Below are 20,696 nucleotides of genomic sequence, written 5' to 3'. Positions count from 1 at the left end.
AGCACCTGGCATTTTAATTTGAATGAGTTTTTTTACAGGGTGTGTCCTGGAACACTGTACGATACATGATCGGCGAGATCCAGCATGGTGGTAGGGTGACTGATGACTATGACAAGCCCCTCTTGAACACCTTTGCAAAGGTGTGGTTCAATGAGAACATGTTCAGCCCTGATTTCAACTTCTACAAAGGCTATAGTATTCCCAGATGCAATAGCGTGGACCAGTACCTCCAATATGTGCAGGTGAGATACAAGGTTCCAATGAAACTGCTAAATTTGTCCCTTTGGAGTCAGTACTATTTGTTACACAGATTTTGTCACTAGAAAGAGGTGAGAGATTGAGGTGAGACAGTGTGTTGGCAGATAGACAGTGGTGGGGTATTACAACACTGTGGGCTGTTGGCTAGTCAGATTCACAACAGATTGGCACCAGTAAACATTTGCAATAAAATCAGCCAATACTGAGTACCAATACTTAAAAATAAATAAATAAACTGCTCCAAGTAGAAACAAATTCCCTGTACATCTTCTAGACATAAATTAGGCAACCGCTTTTTATAAGTGTATAAGCTGTATTGCATTTACATTTACAATCATAAACTGTAAATTTAAGTGTCTTCATGTACATCTAAATCTAAATCAAGTGTTCGTTTCAATTTCAGTGCAAGTTCTTCTTTTTTTCTCACTCAGAAGTCTCTGACAATCATGTTAGCAATGGGTTTAACAAGAGCAGACAGTAAATTGTAATACCACTGTACAGGTCTACCAACAGCCCTCTTTTAGCAAATGAGTTGGGGCGAACATAAAGTAATTAATATTCATGACCCAAGTCGCATCTGGCACAGTTTGTATAGGTGCCAAGAGGAACATAACCAGCCTCAGCCCAGTCAGCCCACTGGCCTTATTCCAGTTGTACATTAAAAGCAGTGAGTCATGTAAAGCAGTGGTGTCCTCGTGAGAGAAATAGCACAGCTACCGGCAGAGTACGGCTGATCTTTATTCTGTCTGAGCTGATTGTGATGGATGTTTTTAGCCCCAACTCACAGCAGGATGATTCTCTCAGACTCAATGACAAACACGGTTCCAGGAGCCAGTCTGTGCAGTCACAGCATACACGCCAAAGCATTGTTCACTGTGTAACACACAATGCTGTTATCACCATTAGTGAATTAAACCACATACAAAAGCTCCTTGAGAAACATGCAAGACATTTTGCTTAAAAAAGAAGAAGATAAAAGGGGGGGGGGGGGTACATGTTACGCTAGCTTTCATTCAGCTATGCATCTCTCTAAGCACATGTTGTCTACTGGAAGCTTGTTGTTGAATGGAAATTATGATAAATGTATGTATAATGCGAGACGACTTGTATAGCTGGTACACAATGCTGAATGCATTAATTAATCAACTAATAAACAACTTTAATCAGGATTGCTCTTCAAAAAAGGAAGAGAGATGTGGGAAAACATGCATCCATTTATCAAAATCATGCAAGATGCTTTAGCTTTTGTAGCTAATGAGAGTAAGCTCTTATAATGGTTGTTGATATCATGTGAAAACGGATTGCAAGATTGCAAGAATATTTAAATTTAGAATCCAATTATAGACCTTTATGCACTCAAAAAAATTAATCATGCAAGCATAGTTTATTAATTATTTGCATCTATTTTATTCTATATTATTTAGTTAGCTTGGCATTGAAAATGGTCAATATGTGACCGAAAAGTTTGCCTTGTTTTATTCAATAAATTGCATATATTGTTCTCCTCTCGCTTGTGATGCTTTAATGTTTGAATGTGCGGACTCTTTTCAAGCTCTTCATCTTTGGGTAACCTTTTTTGGGGTCTACGCACTTCAGTTGGATTTTTTTGAAGGCGCGGTAAGTCTCTGGCTGCTATTCTATATTATTTAAATTTTTTAACATTGTTTAAATATGGCTAGCTTTGGAACAAGAAAGATTCAGTTATGTATGTGATTGAAATAAATTGGATTTACTGATGATAAATTCAAATCCTGGTTATTGTGTATTTAGCACATTTGCTTTATTGGTACTATTAAAGAATGCTCATTCAAAATGTGTGAAGGGTTTGCAGATTAATGACAAAAGATGCATGAATGCGGGAAATTGCTGCAGCAGACATTAGACAGTGGATTAAATGGGGGATTAGAGGGATTAATGTAATTACATTGTATTATATTTTTGAGCCTTCTAAATGATAGATAGATAGATAGATAGATAGATAGATAGACAGACAGACAGACAGACAGACAGACAGACAGAGAAACAGATAGACAGATAGATAGATAGATAGTTGATCTGTATTTTTTCTCTCCTGCAGGGTCTCCCCACATATGACACCCCTGAGGTGTTCGGCCTCCACCCAAATGCAGACATCACCTTCCAAAGCAAACTCGCCAAGGACGTACTAGACACTATCCTGAGCATCCAACCAAAGGACAGCTCCAGCGGAGGCGGAGAGACCAGGGAGGCGATTGTGGGTCGGCTAGCAGATGACATGCTGGAGAAACTGCCTCCAGATTTTGTACCATCTGAGGTAATGCTTCACACTGGGCAACAATGATGCAGCAAAATTTTGTATGGTTGATGGAGAGCTCAGAGCCCAATGGGAGCAAATGGCCTTTGCTGTCTGGAGCTTGAGTCCTAAGGGGACATTTTCAGGGTTGACGGATAGTGCTGAGGTCACAGACTGCCTGCACTGATGCATTTTCTTTTTTGAGGGTCACAAATGTTCTCACACCAAACTGCAGGTGCTTATGAAACATATAGGCAGTAACTGGCTGCTACTCCCTTCTGATTATCTGCAAATTAACAAGGCAGCAGGAATAAATGTGCCTTCGGGTGCACGAGGGCTTTTTGCTGTCATTATCTCTCACAACAACGAGAAGCTGATTTGTCTCAATCATGAGCGTTCCTAAAATATTTAAAACTCACTGATGGAAAAAATGAGTTGCTACATGTAAATAAAACAGTGTTCTCTGCAGTGACCTCTGAAACCTGACAGTCAACTGAATTCTGAAGTGTTTGTGTACATTTTCTACTGATCATGGCAGCAGAAAAACAACTTCAGACATACTGTATAAACAAGCAATTATGATATTTAAAAGAACTGATTTAGGTGCTAGATCATGGTAGTGAATAATAAAGTATAATGATAATAAAATATGCCAGATTTTAGTAGTCTGTTGCATCCTCAAAAAGCTAGGAAACAAACTGGGGAACTGCTCCTATGCAAATTGCATCAGTACTAATATTTGTTACTGTCTCCATCAGCAGATTAATAATAAATAATACCTTCACTGAACCAGATACTAAAATAATGCATATAGCTGAAACAATGCTATGCAATGCAATACAGTCTTAGCAAATGTTCTTAGTTATTCATTCAAATTGCGTAATTTATTCAGGTCAGAGAGAGATTGATAAGCATGGGTCCTCTTCAGCCCATGAACATTTTCCTGCGGTAGGAGATTGATCACATGCAGAGAGTGATTGTTCTGGTCAGGAATACGCTGAGTGACCTGAAGCTGGCCATTGATGGAACCATCATTATGAGTGAGAACCTGCGAGACGCGCTGGACTGCATGTACGATGCCCGAATACCTGCACGCTGGAAAAAGGTTAGAGGTTGTTGCCTGCCTTTGGGATGTGTGAAATGTGTAGGACATATAATGTACACACTAAAAACATGAATGCTTCACTTGTTACTGCCTGCACATTAAAGCTACAAATTACATTGTTATATAAACAAGTTTTATAAAAAGTCAGTTGATTAGACATCGGTTTTCATTACTAAAATGTAATTAAAGCATTAAAAATAGAATCCAGAAAAAAAACACAGAAAACTGAATTTTGAAAAAATAAAATGGATTTCATAAGGCCCATAACATGTGAGGAAGTTCAATATAATGACTTGCCCATAATAATACACATTTAAAAATATATATATTGGCATATTTTATGTGCAGTCATGTGTGCATATATACCGTTTGAACTATTTAGCTTTGAACTTAACATTTTGGAGCCATTTATATATGTTTTATAAATTATATCTGTTTATCAAACCCTGAGGATCTGGGCTCAAGCTTACCAAACGGGTTTATATAACTCCTCACATGAACTATAGCCAAGCAGCACAACAGCTTCATTTAACTTTGCTTTTCATATACTACTCAAGCTGAGCTAATCATAAACTAATTGAAAATACTGCCTTCTGAATAACAATCAGGCTGTAATTTACCCTGCATGTGCACGTGTGTTGACGTGTGAATTTTAAGTGTCTGTTGCATTTGTTTGTGCATACAGTAAATACCTTATTAGGCTGTTTTGTACTTTCACTTAGTGTAGGCCTATCCAAAAGGTATCTTTGGTCTCTTTAGCCCTATTTGGATAATAATGGTTTCTGACGGGGACGTCTGTAAAAACATATTTGCATGCCACGTGTGTGTGTGTGTGTGTGTGTGTGTGTGTGTGTGTGTGTGTGTGTGTGTGCATATACGTGTATATATATATTGGGAAGATTACTTTGGAAATGTAATAGGTTACAGATTACAAGTTACCCTATTTAAAATGTAATAAGCAGTGTAACTATTTCAATTACTTTATTAAAGTAATGCAACTGATTACATTTGATTACCTTTTGATTACTTTTCTAACTTTATAACAAATGTTTTCAACCGTTAATCATTTTGAAACATTTAAATCAGGCAGGGTTAACCTTACAGTAGTACTCAACACTGATTACTCTCAGACTTTCAAAATCCTTCATCACGTGAATTAAGATTATAATAATATAATTTAATGCACAGCCACAGCACCTCTTCTTACTTTGAGATGATTCTGAGGTTAAATACAGATTTAAAATGATAACAATAAATAGTTTAGTAGCTATGATACTGTTTTTGAAATCAAATGTTTATATAGTTATGACAGGAAACACTGGCATCTAACAGTTAATCTTTAAAAAATAAAGCATATACATAAATCCAAATAGGAAATAAGACAGTAGTGTCGAAGTGTCGATGGGAGTAGAAAGTTCTGTGGGGGATCTGCTGGCAATGTGCAAATTAAAGAACACAGATGTGCCAGCTCATTTCCATAATAACCATTACAATTTACCAAGAGCAGCACAAATTAGTGTGGGGCCAAAGATAATCAGGTGCAGGAAATCTGCTAATAACACAGGTGCAAAATTGGTTTAGATATGCTTCTTTGTGTCGTTAAATAATGGTGAAAATACTAGTAAACTGACTACCACAAACGTAGTAAATCACCTTACGTGGCTAATTTAAATACTTTTCTCCCATGAATTTTGTGTCTGAAAAGGAAACCTCATATGCAATGAAGTAATTTTCATCACTGATTTTTCATTGCGTGTCTTTAGTAAATCCTGACAGTAGTTTTTTTTTTTTAACGCCAGAAGAGGGTTTGCGCTGGCTGTTGGTAAACCTCCTAATTGTCACAGTTATAACCAACCAATTGCTTTTTGTATATCTTATCAATGAATGTAACATGCTAATTTATGGAATAAGTGCAAATGCGATTGGAGACTTATTTTTTTAACCTGTTTCTCACACAAAGAGCAGTTTGATATAATTTTTATGGTAGTTTTTACTCATTTTTATTCTTGATAGCCCAAAGCAGAATGAAAACCCTGTCTTGTGTGTATTACTTCTTACGTCTTATCTTTGTACGTGTTAGCTGTGGTTCTGCTTAGGTGACTTTCTATGTGTGTGTGTGCGCGTGTGTGCGTGTGTCTGTATGCAGGCCTCCTGGGCTTCCACCACGTTGGGGTTTTGGTTCACAGAGTTGCTGGAGCGGAACCGGCAGTTCCACTCTTGGATTTTTGAGGGACGACCCAACTGCTTTTGGATGACAGGCTTCTTCAACCCACAGGGGTTCCTGACAGCTATGAGACAGGTGGATAACTATCACACAAAAAACACTTCTGCTAAACTTACACTTGTACTTGTTCCCCTCCTGATGTCTTGAGCTGATCAGATATGTTTCCTTTACCACAAAAGATTTGAATTTTGTCCTTTGTGAGGTAGTTTTTAACCCTGTAAAGCTTGCTGTAGCGTATTTGACACAAACGTGAAATCTTTTGTGTGAAATCTTTTATGACTTTTATAAAGAAAATATAAGAATAACTTTTATATTTTCGAATTTCAAGATAAACACTTACCAGTCTGAAGCAGATTAGGTTTACTTAAATATCCATAGTTTATTTTTTAGAAAATCATGTTACGTATCAAATGCTGTATGATAACATCGGGCTTTTGTGGAAGATTGATTTGTCTCTCAATCATCCTCTCAACATTGCATTGCATTACATTATATGTTTTGCCCCCACAATAAACTACAGAGCTTTGGTCATAAAACTCAGCATTCAAATGTCATCTTAAGACATGCTATTTGGAGATAGAAAGACAGATGGTTTTAATATGCATTTAATGAAAGTAGTCTGTTATAAAAAGATTATTGATTTACAAGTTATTCGAATTTCGTCTTACTTTCTGGTTATATAAATTACAGCAACTGCACCAAATTTGGTGCATATTTATGCTCAATTTGAGCCTCTGAATAAAAACTGTTATTTCATATATCAGGCTTTCCAGGGTTAAAATGGATATTGATGCATCCTGTTTTTGTTTTTTTTTACACCAAATATGATATATTATTCCAAACATCTGGGATAAATCTTTGCTAAACATACTTATTGAGTGGCAGATTAGTCTCTATATGCATGATATCCCTAAATGAATCAGTAATAGTGAGTTTAGAGATCTTTTGGGCTGTGAGGGATCTGCTCAGTGGAACACGTTCTAGCTAATGCCTTGGGGGTAAACAGCTTGCGCAAAACAGGATTCTTTTAATTAATATTGGGCACCCGTCCTGTTTTCTGTTCTCAGCTGTGTTTCTGTGCCAACACCTGCAGCTTTGAGAATAAACTTAGGGAAAGAACCCAGATGCTTCATATCAGTCTCAGCTAAAAATGGTTGTTGTTTTTTCCAACACAGATGGAAATTCCTTTAATTTTTTTTAATTTTTTATTCCTTTAATTGAGGGGCAAGAAGGCAAATTTAATTTGGTTTGATCATTAAAACAATGAGAAGTTTTGTGCGAAATATATTGAATTACTGATTATATATTTTAATATTCATTTTATCTTATTCAGTTTTAAATATCTGTTATACTATATTATATTTCTGTAGATTGACATGAGATTTTTCATTTATTTTGAGTGATTTAATAAGAAGTTACAAGCACTACATGTTAATCATTTAACTTGACAGGAGATCACTTGTGCTAACAAGGGGTGGGCGTTGGACCGTATGGTTCTGTGTAATGAAGTTATAAAATGGATGAAGGATGACATCACGCAGCCTCCTGCAGAGGGTGTATATGTTTATGGCCTCTACCTGGAAGGGGCCGGCTGGGACCGCAGGAACTGCAAGCTCATTGATTCAAAACCCAAAGTACTGTTCGAGATGATGCCTGTGGTCAGGATGTACGCAGAGAACAATGGAAAGATGTTTTTGTTTTTTGTTTTTTGCTGATTACACTTTGTTCCATACTTTTAAAAGTGCAAAGAAATAATGTGCTTCACAGGCAGGAACTGCAAACAATTGGTAATGAAAACATTTGAATGGAAACATTTTAAAGGGGTCATATGATGTTGCTAAAAATAACATTATTTTGTGTATTTGGTGTAATGTAATGTGTTTATGCGGTTTAAGGTTAAAAAAACACATTATTTTCCACATACTGTACATTATTGTTTCTCCTCTATGCCCTGCCTTTCTGAAACGCATCGATTTTTACAAAGCTCATCGGTCTGAAAAGCGAGGTGTGCTGCGATTGGCCAGCTATCCAGTGTGTTATGATTGGCCGAAAACCTGAAGCGTGTGATGGAAATGTTACGCCCATTACCATACTGTGATGATGCCCTGTCCGGCCAGAGCGATGATTCAAAAACATGAAAACCCATTATAAACAAGGCATTCGTTGCATCCAGTGGGGACATAATTATGGATTATAATGACTTATACTGTTTTTTTTTATGCATTGCGTTGCATCGCGCCGTGTAAACATAAAACCATTTCTGCATTTGTGATCGGAGAAATGACAAACAACAAGCCCTACTCTACACTGCCCAAAATACTTGGTTTAAATATAAAAAATATAAAAACTATTTAAATTTAAAAAAACGTACTTACAGTCCGTGAGTCAGAACAGCCGGCATTGTAGTCTACTCTCCCAGGATCAGTAAACAGCCCTCCATAAAATGTGCTGCACACATCTGAATAATTGGGTTGAACTGTTCTGGAACAGTGTTTGTAAATACAACTTAACCACTGATTTCTAGTCGTGTCCATTTTTGGAAGGCCAAACAAAGTAGTTTCGCTTTCACAATGAAACACAGCGTCACACACGGTGGCCTACAGTGAGCCGAGGCCGGGGGCTAGAGTGAGCTTGAGAACGGCGCGGCCGGCGATTTCGACGAAGGAGCTTCTGGAAGGACATGTGACGACTCCGGACTGGACTCCGCTTTGTCCATGGTGAAAGCCGATCCGGTGATCCACAGCGCAAAGTTGTTGTATTTCCTCAGCAACCAGCACGGATCAGGGTTCTCTTTTGGAAGGCCAAACTAAGTAGTTTCGCTTTCACAACGAAACACACAGTGCCTTCACGCCGCGGCAACAACAATACTACAGTGAGAATAAAAGTTACGCCTTCTTTCTTTGCGTGAACATTTGGGCGGCGCTATGCAAATCTTCCCAGATAGTGACGTAGACATGTGGGGGTGTCTTAGAACGAGCCGTTTTAGGTAGGTGTGGCTGACTCTTACATTTTTAAAGAATATCTCTTTGGATTTGAGACTTTAGTCTTTGCAACTTTTTTTTTTTGCAACAGATCTTCTTTATGCACCAAGAGCTTGTAACACTCCAAAGAGAAAGGAAAAATTTAAATCGCATCATATGACCCCTTTAAATAAAGGAACATAACAACAAAATGTAATTTAAAGCAGATAGCCTTCTGATGTTCCAGCAGAAATACATGACAAAGAAGAGATTAAAACTAAAAGAAGAAGAAGAAGAAAAAAAAAAGTATGTTCTTTTGGCACCCTTTGTGGACCCAGGCTTCTAGTTCAAAGACTGTCACACTGATTAATCTTCAATAAACAGTAGCTGGTTGAATAATGATCTTGGATACTCAGGTCAGAAAATCAATATTATGGCAAGTGCAGACTAACACCTAAGCAGCCGCTATCGATATTGGGCTGAAATAGTAGTGTATGCTTAGAATGTTACTACAAATTCAGCTATTGTGTGACTGAATGCTTGATTTTATGCACCTGATTGTAATTATCAGTTGATATGGACAAAACACACGGATTAAAAGGAGAATATCCATATGCCATACAGAGTATACTTTATTTATTTTGCAATATGCAAATAAGTTTAAACCAGGGTTTAGGAATGCACAGTGTGAGATGTCATCTTATAAATACCCCGGACTGATTCTTAACTTCAGGTAAATTATGTAAAACATGAATAAAGATTTTCTGTTATGTACTAAAATCATTTCTGCAGCCCAGCGAGTGTCATTTGCTTTTAGACAATGTAAACAAAACAGGTTTAAGACAATATAAGAATGCACTTTAAATAAATGACATGGTAGTTTCACTTTTAGTTGAACTTTTCAGTGTTTGCGAAGGGAGTATTAACTGGAGGGGTGCCAATAGTTGGGAAATTGTATTTTATGTTATTGATTTAACTTTAATAAAAGGCTACATTTTATTAAATGTAACATTAAATACTAAAAACCAAATAAATTTTCCCCCCATGGCTACCAAGTGTGCCGATATTTGTGGAGGGTATTGTATGTTAATTTCCGGGGGGTTGAATTGTTATTTTAGCCTAAATTAATATGATTTGGACTCATTTAAACTATGCAATGGATTAACATTTGCAAGTAAGAATTTTTTTTCTTAACTTTTCAGTTAATAGTCCTTTTAGTATAAGCATGCAAAACCTAATTGCTATATAACTGTATCTTTCCTAAGGTGTCAAAGATCCTCGCTTGTACTCATGTCCAATATATAAAATGTCTGTTCGAACAGACCTGAACTACATTGCAGCTGTTGACCTGAGAACCAGTCACCCTCCAGAATACTGGATCCTGAGAGGAGTGGCCCTCCTGTGTGATGTCAAATAATCGCCTTTTAAAATGATCGTGTACAAATGTAGACATTGTCTTTCTGATCCTTTTCTGTATTTTAACTGATGTTTACCCTGAACATTTGAATAAATAAACATGCTCAGCTGTCTGTAGAACCATACGAAAGATCCTTCGAACCACAGCAAGCTCCTTGACATCTAAACCTGTAAATCCATCATAAATATTGTCGTCGTACATTGTCATATGGTTTTCTGAGTGCCTCTCAAGACCATCTGCTGGGTCTCGTCTTTAAATGCATGAACCTGTGGATTAAAGGCCAAATGTAAGCCTGCTGATTAACAGCCCAGCTGAAGTGCACTGTCCTACAGTAAACACTCTCAGGTGTACAAGTCAAGGTTTATCTGTCTGAGCTGTGAAAGAGATTCACCTCAGCCCATTTTTAGCAGCTCAGAAGAGACCATTTATTCTGAGATGCAGTCTAACGTGTAAAATTAATTTCAGAATATGATTTTCAGATTCAGTTATTTTCCATCTGACCCAAACAGACATGGACATATGCGAGTCACCCAAAATTATTTTTGACAAATATCATCCTAGCACTGAAAAGAAAACATCAAGCAAGTTTGAGAACACAGGGCTGTACCACAAAGAGAAACAAATTCAGGTTTTTGGTCAATGGATTGATTGCACGTTGCCAAAACAGCTTCATCAAATTATTATTATAGATGTCACACTAACGCCAAGACACAGCAGCATATAAATGCTGAGTACAAAGTACAAAAATGTCATTAAAAGTTAAACACAAATCAATACTACATTTTTAAAGTGTGTCTCCATCAGAGATGTCACTGTGCTCAGATGATTAGTTCAAATTAATATGTTTTCATGGTACAGGCCCCAATAGAATACAGAAATGTAAGATTTTTTTTTTTTAAATATATACAGTGGGTACGGAAAGTATTCAGACCCCCTTAAATTTTTCACTCTTTGTTCACAATTTGATTTCTTAAAATAAATGGTATTGTATATCTCTCATTTTATCATTTAAATGTTCTCATTTCTTATTGAAATTTGATTTCAATAAATTATCTTGTCAACATCTTGACAATTCTCTCAGGCCAGCCAATAAGGGCTGTCTGTGTTGAGTTTGCATGTTTTGTGTTGTCATGGCTTTCAGTTGGTGCTCATGATGGAACATGGATACATTTTGTAACTTCTAAACTGAAAAAAAGTAATTGTGCACAGTTTAGAACCAGAGACACACAGCCACACTAACTCTGTAAAGCCTACTGTATCATATTTAATGCACTCATTTCTAATGTCTCTAAATGTTTCAACATTATCAAAAATTGACTGAAAACCCTGTTGTACACAATCTAATACATGCCTTCTGCCCTTTAATAGTTTTTCCTTTTTTGTTTTTTTAAGTAAAATACCTTTTAGTATAATTCTAAAAGCATTCCCTTTTGGTTGTGGTACACGTCTTTTTTGTGAAACCTTTTGCTATGTTTTTATGAAGTAAATATAAAAATAACATACAATGTTAGTAATATTTCAAGATAAACACACTGCACTGAAGCAACTTAGATTAATTGAATATCTGTACATAATGTTTTAAAAATAAAAATCATGTTAAAATGTGAGCATCAAATATGATACATCAGGCTTTTGAGGAAGATTCATTTGTACATCTCTCAATCATCATTGTATTACATTGTGTTATATGTTGTAATAATAATAATAATAATAATTCATATGTAGTCTGTTTCGATAGCCTCATGGGCAGTGCGCAGACATACAGTGGGTACGGAAAGTATTCAGACCCCCTTAAATTTTTCACTCTTTGTTATATTGCAGCCATTTGCTAAAATCAATTAAGTTAATTTTTTTCCTCATTAATGTACACACAGCACCCCATATTGACAGAAAAACACAGAATTGTTGACATTTTTGCAGATTTATTAAAAAAGAAAAACTGAAATATCACATGGTCCTAAGTATTCAGACCCTTTGCTGTGACACTCATATATTTAACTCAGGTGCTGTCCATTTCTTCTGATCATCTTTGTGATGGTTCTACACCTTCATTTGAGTCCAGCTGTGTTTGATTATACTGATTGGACTTGATTAGAAAAGCCACACACCTGTCTATATAAGACATTACCGCTCACAGTGCATGTCAGAGCAAATGAGAATCATGAAGTCAAAGGAACTGCCTGAAGAGCTCAGAGACAGAATTGTGGCAAGGCACAGATCTGGCCAAGGTTACAAAAAAAATTCTGCTGCACTTAAGGTTCCTAAGAGCACAGTGGCCTCCATAATCCTTAAATGGAAGAAGTTTGGGACGACCAGAACCCTTCCTAGAGCTGGCCGTCCGGCCAAACTGAGCTATCGGGAGAGAAGAGCCTTGGTGAGAGAGGTAAAGAAGAACCCAAAGATCACTGTGGCTGAGCGCCAGAGATGCAGGCGGGAGATGGGAGAAAGTTGTAGAAAGTCAACCATCACTGCAGCCCTCCACCAGTCGGGGCTTTATGGCAGAGTGGCCCGACGGAAGCCTCTCCTCAGTGCAAGACACATGAAAAAACACCTGAAGGACTCCAAGATAGTGAGAAATAAGATTCTCTGGTCTGATGAGAACTTTTTGGCCTTAATTCTAAGCGGTATGTGTGAAGAAAACCAGGCACTGCTCATCACCTGTCCAATACAGTCCCAACAGTGAAGCATGGTGGTGGCAGCATCATGCTGTGGGGGTGTTTTTCAGCTGCAGGGACAGGACGACTGGTTGCAATCGAGGGAAAGATGAATATATCCCCAAGTACAGGGATATCCTGGATGAAAACCTTCTCCAGATTGCTCAGGACCTCAGACTGGGCTGAAGGTTTACCTTCCAACAAGACAATGACCCTAAGCACACAGCTAAAATAACGAAGGAGTGGCTTCACAACAACTCTGTGACTGTTCTTGAATGGCCCAGCCAGAGCCCTGACTTAAACCCAATTGAGCATCTCTGGAGAGACCTAAAAATGGCTGTCCACCAACGTTTACCATCCAACCTGACAGAACTGGAGAGGATCTGCAAGGAGGAATGGCAGAGGATCCCCAAATCCAGGTGTGAAAAACTTGTTGCATCTTTCCCAAAAAGACTCATGGCTATATTAGATCAAAAGGGTGCTTCTACTAAATGCTGAGCAAAGGGTCTGAATACTTAGGACCATGTGATATTTCAGTTTTTCTTTTTTAATAAATCTGCAAAAATGTCAACAATTCTGTGCTTTTCTGTCAATATGGGGTGCTGTGTGTACATTAATGAGGAAAAAAAAATTAACTTAAATGATTTTAGCAAATGGCTGCAATATAACAAAGAGTGAAAAATTTAAGGGGGTCTGAATACTTTCCGTACCCACTGTATAGTGCTGTTGTGCTTTGGGTGACCCGAGTTAGAGTCCCGGCTCGCGGTCCTTTCCCAATCCTGTCCCCCTTCTCTCTCACACCTCGTTTCCCGTCAATACTGTCCTATAAAGATAAAAATGCCGAAAAAAACAAAGTATGTCCAACTTTACTTTCATTTGGCGACCTACAACTGAACAATGAATACATTAAATATAAAGTTCAGAAAAACTACTTTTTTACTGCTGTTTTAGCCCATTATTTGTCCACTTGTGACAATAATGAAACAGAAAACACCTCTCGGAAATTGTTGACAGTGGTCCAGTGCTCAAAGAAGGTGCACAGAGATTGCACAGAACAACTTGACAGTACACCTTATGTTCATGAAATGTGTAAAGGGAAAAAAGTATTTTCATTATGAATAAAAACACGAAACAGACATACAAACATAGAATACTATATTGCATTCACAACTCTCATAGGGATATGTCCCAACTGTCCAAAGCTACATCTATATGCCCTTGGTGTAAATATGTGACACATCATGCACAGCATGTTAGTGACACGACACAGAAACATTTAAGTACTAGCTTATTCCTGTCATTTGTAACTACAGCGTATCAAAAACTCTTAAATGTCTTAAAAATAAAGATGCCCTCAGAAAGACAAGTACATATAAAGTTTAATGAAGTTTTTAAAAAAGAAAAACAAAGAAAAGAAAAATGGCATTAAAACATCAAAACACTTTTTGTTATATTTGATTTTCTTACAAAATAATTGCTACCATACTTACAGTAGTACCCTGTGCACAAAACCTGCCTATGAGATACAGTAGAAATGGTATCACTTTCAATACATCCAATATTTCGTGCATCTAAAGACTAGGAGCAATTATTTACAAATGTCCCTTGTATTCCCGTTTGTAGATGTCTGCAGTTCATTGCATGTTTGTTGCTATGCTTCATGGCATTACATTCCCCTGGGATAAAGACCGGCTCATCTCAGTGTGGACGAAGTATGTTTTGAGCTCTCCTTTCCCTTTCACATTTATAATTCCTCTGCATGTGCACATGTAGCCTAATGTCTGCAAGATACGACTCGTCTCTTCTGTAACCTGCACACACACACACACACACACACAGGAATTAAATGGGTTAATGAGTCATCGCACTACAAGTTGTTCAAAGCATGAGCATTCTCCTAATCCCACTGGTTTTACACACAGAGTTACTTTAACTGTAATCAAACATCTAGTGAAAGGATTTGAGGCAATTAAAAATATTAAAAACCAATAAAGAAGCAAACAATGGTTCTGCACAGTTAATAATAATAATAATAAAACTCTTATTATAAACCCTCTTACCTGTATTTTTCCCAGCACTCCTGTGCTGTCCATTCTGCTTGCTACATTCACTGTGTTGCCCCAGATGTCATACTGGGGCTTCTGAGCTCCAATCACCCCAGCTATCACAGGTCCATGATTAATACCTGCAGATAGTGATATACAGGTTATTGTAATATGCCAAATGTCGTTAATGTTGTTTTCTTACATTGTGAAATGATGAAGGCTGTAATACAACATTTTGTCCATGAGAAATCATTTAGGGACTCGTACATTAAAATCTGTGAAATTGGTTCAATAGATTGACTTGTAAAAAAAAAAAAAAAAAAGAATATATATATATATACATATATATATATACACTAGTCAACATTTGAAGTGGATCAAAACCTTTCATTAAAGTTGTCCTAAAACCAAAATGCGTTTGATGAACTTTTTTGATCCACTTCAAATGTTGACTACTGTATACACACACACACGCACACACACACACATATGCATATAATCAGATGGCAGTAAATAATATTCATTTGTATATATCTTACAGTTTTTCCCAATCGATTTGACACATTTCTCCAAACTCAGGTCACTGTTCTCAAAAAAGTTAACAGTGACCTGAACACTTTATAATTGTACAGATTGTATGTTTTCATTCATTTCAAACAAATTACAAATCATGCAAGTAATTTCCTCAAAACAATATGCACAAAACTCTCAAATGTTTTCACAATAGTTAATACAACCAACCAATACTTCAAAATATCTGAAATGAAAAAAAGGTTTTACACAAATTACAATCATTTATGTACCATTTGTCCAAAACACAACAAACCAAACTCTGTAATTTGTCATTCTATCAAATGAACATGGTATATTTTCGATTGGCTCTAAACTGATAACTATTCGGTTAATCATACACTCAACACAAGAAATGCAGTTTTCCTAATCGTTTACACATTTATCACAATTGCTTTAGAGTAGTAATAAAAGGGAAAGTATACAAAGAGCAAGAATGAATATGCAAATAATAAAAATAATAATAAAATATAGCTGCAAGCAGCAATTACCGGGGTTCAAGCATTTTAAGGCCTTTAAGGTGGTCTTGGCCAACCTGGATGTATGACTGACAGTAAAACACATCCAATATAGAGAATAGGCTCAAAGACACACACACACACATACACGCACACACACACACGGAAATGAAATTATTAAACTAGTATATTAATACTCAATCAGCATGCTTAAACAAACACACACACACACATACATGCACACACATTTTGTTGCAGATATAGATATTTGAGTTAAATTATAGGTGACAAAACTTATTGCAAGTCTTCTATTTTTATGAGTTAATATGTCATTTTCAGGTTTCACTGTAATCATAATCTGGCATAATTGTAAAAACGGATATGTCTGTATAAACAAAATGGTAAACTTTGACGCAATGTGATTTTAAATGTTATAACAGTGATTTTATAATATCTTAGCATGAATCCATAACCTAACCTATGAACAGTACTGTTTTAGGGCATTTAATGAGCCCATTAGTGGTCTTCCACTGCCATCTAGTGGTTATAATTGCAATTTCTCATACAACACCGTGTTTTTAACCTTTACAACTATTATAGTGTCATTTTTTTGCCCAATCTCTCTTAAATTTTGCATGCTTGTTTTGAACGAAATTATGTATCATTTTACACAGTTTTGAGAGATGTTGTAGGCTTTCTTTTATGATTTATAGGCCTTTGGGTACACTATGTAAAGAACATATTATAAAATTACTGGTTTATAGTTGTAAAAATGTGTTTTTGATAAAACCATTTTTTTGATAATTATTGACCTAGAGAGTCTAGAGAATAGTACTGCACTGATTTTATTGATTTTGAGTTTAAAATCTATGACTAGTTCATAAAAGTAGGTGTTTTAAATAATCTCACATATTTAATTAACAGTTTTATTGACAGCATTGGTCAGAGAGGCAAAGTTGTTCAGAATGAGGAGATTTATCATATGATATGAAGATCTAGTGCTTGTGCGAATATATGAACATGTTCTACATATTGAGGTCATTTTCTATACAAATCTTGTGTTTTTGAGGCCTTTTTAACTTTTATAGCGCCACCTATGGTCCGATCTCCATGAAACTTTGCATGCTTGTTAAGAGTCATCTGACACATGTTTTGGGTATATTTGACCAGACCCCATTTCTAAATGACCCCATTAAAGGTAACCAAAGGACAAAATTCTACATTTTTTTGATAATTATTGATCTAGAGAGTCCAGAGAATAACACTGCAGGGGTTTGATCGAGATTGAGCGAAAAAGCTAGGACTAGTTCGCAAAAGTAGGTTTGTAACATAATTTAAAATATTTAATTAACGATTTGACTGACAGCATTAGTCCCAGAGGCGAAGTTGTTCAGAATGAGGAGTTCTATCATATGATATGAAGATCTGGTGTTTGCATTTTAAGGCCTTTAAGGTGGTCTTGGCCAACCTGGATGTATGACTGACAGTAAAACACATCCAATATAGAGAATAGGCTCAAAGACACACACACACACATACACGCACACACACACACGGAAATGAAATTATTAAACTAGTATATTAATACTCAATCAGCATGCTTAAACAAACACACACACACACATACATGCACACACATTTTGTTGCAGATATAGATATTTGAGTTAAATTATAGGTGACAAAACTTATTGCAAGTCTTCTATTTTTATGAGTTAATATGTCATTTTCAGGTTTCACTGTAATCATAATCTGGCATAATTGTAAAAACGGATATGTCTGTATAAACAAAATGGTAAACTTTGACGCAATGTGATTTTAAATGTTATAACAGTGATTTTATAATATCTTAGCATGAATCCATAACCTAACCTATGAACAGTACTGTTTTAGGGCATTTAATGAGCCCATTAGTGGTCTTCCACTGCCATCTAGTGGTTATAATTGCAATTTCTCATACAACACCGTGTTTTTAACCTTTACAACTATTATAGTGTCATTTTTTTGCCCAATCTCTCTTAAATTTTGCATGCTTGTTTTGAACGAAATTATGTATCATTTTACACAGTTTTGAGAGATGTTGTAGGCTTTCTTTTATGATTTATAGGCCTTTGGGTACACTATGTAAAGAACATATTATAAAATTACTGGTTTATAGTTGTAAAAATGTGTTTTTGATAAAACCATTTTTTTGATAATTATTGACCTAGAGAGTCTAGAGAATAGTACTGCACTGATTTTATTGATTTTGAGTTTAAAATCTATGACTAGTTCATAAAAGTAGGTGTTTTAAATAATCTCACATATTTAATTAACAGTTTTATTGACAGCATTGGTCAGAGAGGCAAAGTTGTTCAGAATGAGGAGATTTATCATATGATATGAAGATCTAGTGCTTGTGCGAATATATGAACATGTTCTACATATTGAGGTCATTTTCTATACAAATCTTGTGTTTTTGAGGCCTTTTTAACTTTTATAGCGCCACCTATGGTCCGATCTCCATGAAACTTTGCATGCTTGTTAAGAGTCATCTGACACATGTTTTGGGTATATTTGACCAGACCCCATTTCTAAATGACCCCATTAAAGGTAACCAAAGGACAAAATTCTACATTTTTTTGATAATTATTGATCTAGAGAGTCCAGAGAATAACACTGCAGGGGTTTGATCGAGATTGAGCGAAAAAGCTAGGACTAGTTCGCAAAAGTAGGTTTGTAACATAATTTAAAATATTTAATTAACGATTTGACTGACAGCATTAGTCCCAGAGGCGAAGTTGTTCAGAATGAGGAGTTCTATCATATGATATGAAGATCTGGTGTTTCTGTGAATATATGTACATGTTCTACAATATGAGGTCATTTTCTATTCAAATTTTGTGTTTTTGAGGTCTTTTTAACTGTTATAGCGCCACCTATGGTCCGATCTCCATGAAACTTTGCATGCTTGTTAAGAGTCATCTGACACATGGTTTCACCAAGTTTCGAGTCACCGAGTTTTCGTTTAAGTTTTATATGCTTATGGGTATATTTGACCACACCCCTTTTCTAAAGTACCCCGTTAAAGATAACCAAAGGACAAAATTAAAAAAAAAAAAATTTAATTATTGATCTAAAGAGTCCAGAGAATATCGCTGCAGTGGTTTGATTGAGATTGAGCGAAAAACCTAGGACTAGTTCGCAAAAGTAGGTTTTGAACATATTTGTGAATAATTAATGAATGATTTGACTGACAGCAATGGTTCTTGAGGCAAAGTTGTTTATGAGGAGGTCTATCGAATGATATGCATATTGTGTGGATTTGTGAAACACCACATGATTACTGAGCCAAAAAAGCTCGTTAGCGCCAACTAGTGGCCATTTTCTTTCAAAATTCTTACAGACCTTTAGGGCCATGAGTCGAATATGCCCACCGAGTTTTGTTCTGATCGACCTCCGTTAACCTTGTCCAATAGGTGCTTAAACTTCTTTGACCAATTGGCGGCCATGTGTTTTTAGATACGCGAATGTCCTCATAGACACTTGTGCCCCTTTGGACGAAGACACATGCATACCAATTTTCAAGTCGATCGGACCAACAGTTGCATAGTTATAGTCATTTTTAGGTTTTTTTCGTCTTATAGCGCCACCAAGTGGCAGAACTGCGAATTGTTTTTATTTGACCAAAGATTGAACTTGCACACATGAGTACCAAGTTTGGTGAAGACATCTCAGTCCGTTCAGGAGTTATAGCCATTTTAGTAAAAATGGCCCAGTCCCTAACAGATTTTTTTGCGTCCCTAAGCGACGGTGAGTTGAAATTTCAAACTTTTTTTTGGATCATTTTTTTATATTTATTGTCCAAAGAACATTTCTGCACTGGTTTGGTTCCGACCGGGGGAAAAACCTAGGACTAGTTCGCAAAAGTAGGTTTCTGACAAAAAAAATTTTATCAGACGGAAATGAAATCGGAGATAGCCATTTTGTTTTGATTGAGCTAAGGAATCCAATGATATAAGATCCAATTGAGTCTATGACATTGCATTTTTGATCGCTGTAGCGCCCTCTATTGGCCGAGTACGGTGAGTCTTTGGATCTGACAAGAAGGCCGGACTACTACAATCTGACAAAGTTTCAGCTCTCTAGGTTTGGGCTGCACAATCAGTTTTAGGGAATAATAATAATAATAATAAAACTCCTAACAATTAGAATAGGGTTGCAGCACTATGTGCTTGAACCCCTAATAAAAATAGGGGTGGGGGTAAAGAAAGTGGTGTGAGGCTAAGGTGATGGAGTGGGTAGAGAAAGAGGTGCAATGAGAGAGATAAGCAGAGAGCAGGATGTGAGAAAAGAGGAGAGGAGAAGGAAAGGGAGAAGAGATGACTAGAGAGGAGTTTTACTATGATAGTACAGATTTGTAGTCCTTCTGGGACAACTTCAGTTATTGACTGTAAATGTCTAAACATTTTTCAGAATTTAAGTTTGAGATCATTCAGGCAGACAATCAAGATTATTTTGAATGGAACAGGAGCATTGTAGACACGGTGGTCCATAACAACAGCACCAGCCACAAAGGAAGAGGCCTTTGGAGATGTTGAGACAGGAGCTTGTCAAGCATGGATTCAAACTTCTTACATTTTTTCTCCTATGATGCAAGGGCAGCAAATATGTAGTCTAGATAAAATGCAAGGAAATTCTCTTCCCGATGCAAATGAAGGGCAAGATCAATAATTCAGGATAATTCATGTATACAG

The 20,696-nt window shown here is 36.5% G+C and overlaps 1 protein-coding gene across 1 annotated transcript in view; it reads right to left on the bottom strand.

Moving 5' to 3' along the window:
- Positions 1–13,913: 13,913 nt before the first annotated feature.
- The window catches only part of adcy2a (adenylate cyclase 2a), a 141,759-nt gene continuing 134,976 nt past the window's right edge, over positions 13,914–20,696 (bottom strand). The window contains exons 25-26 of the mRNA XM_016232739.1: positions 14,951–15,075; positions 13,914–14,701 (exon numbers count right to left, since the gene is read on the bottom strand). Coding sequence (XP_016088225.1) covers positions 14,549–14,701; positions 14,951–15,075 — 278 coding nt within the window. The 3' untranslated portion in view covers positions 13,914–14,548. The remainder of the gene's footprint in view (positions 14,702–14,950; positions 15,076–20,696) is intronic.

This window comes from Sinocyclocheilus grahami, unplaced genomic scaffold (assembly GCF_001515645.1).
Source record: "Sinocyclocheilus grahami isolate Dianchi unplaced genomic scaffold, SAMN03320097.WGS_v1.1 scaffold418.1, whole genome shotgun sequence".
Lineage (NCBI taxonomy): Eukaryota > Metazoa > Chordata > Actinopteri > Cypriniformes > Cyprinidae > Sinocyclocheilus > Sinocyclocheilus grahami.
The sequence above is the reverse complement of the archived record's forward strand: the minus strand, read 5'-3'. Positions and strand labels throughout refer to the sequence as shown.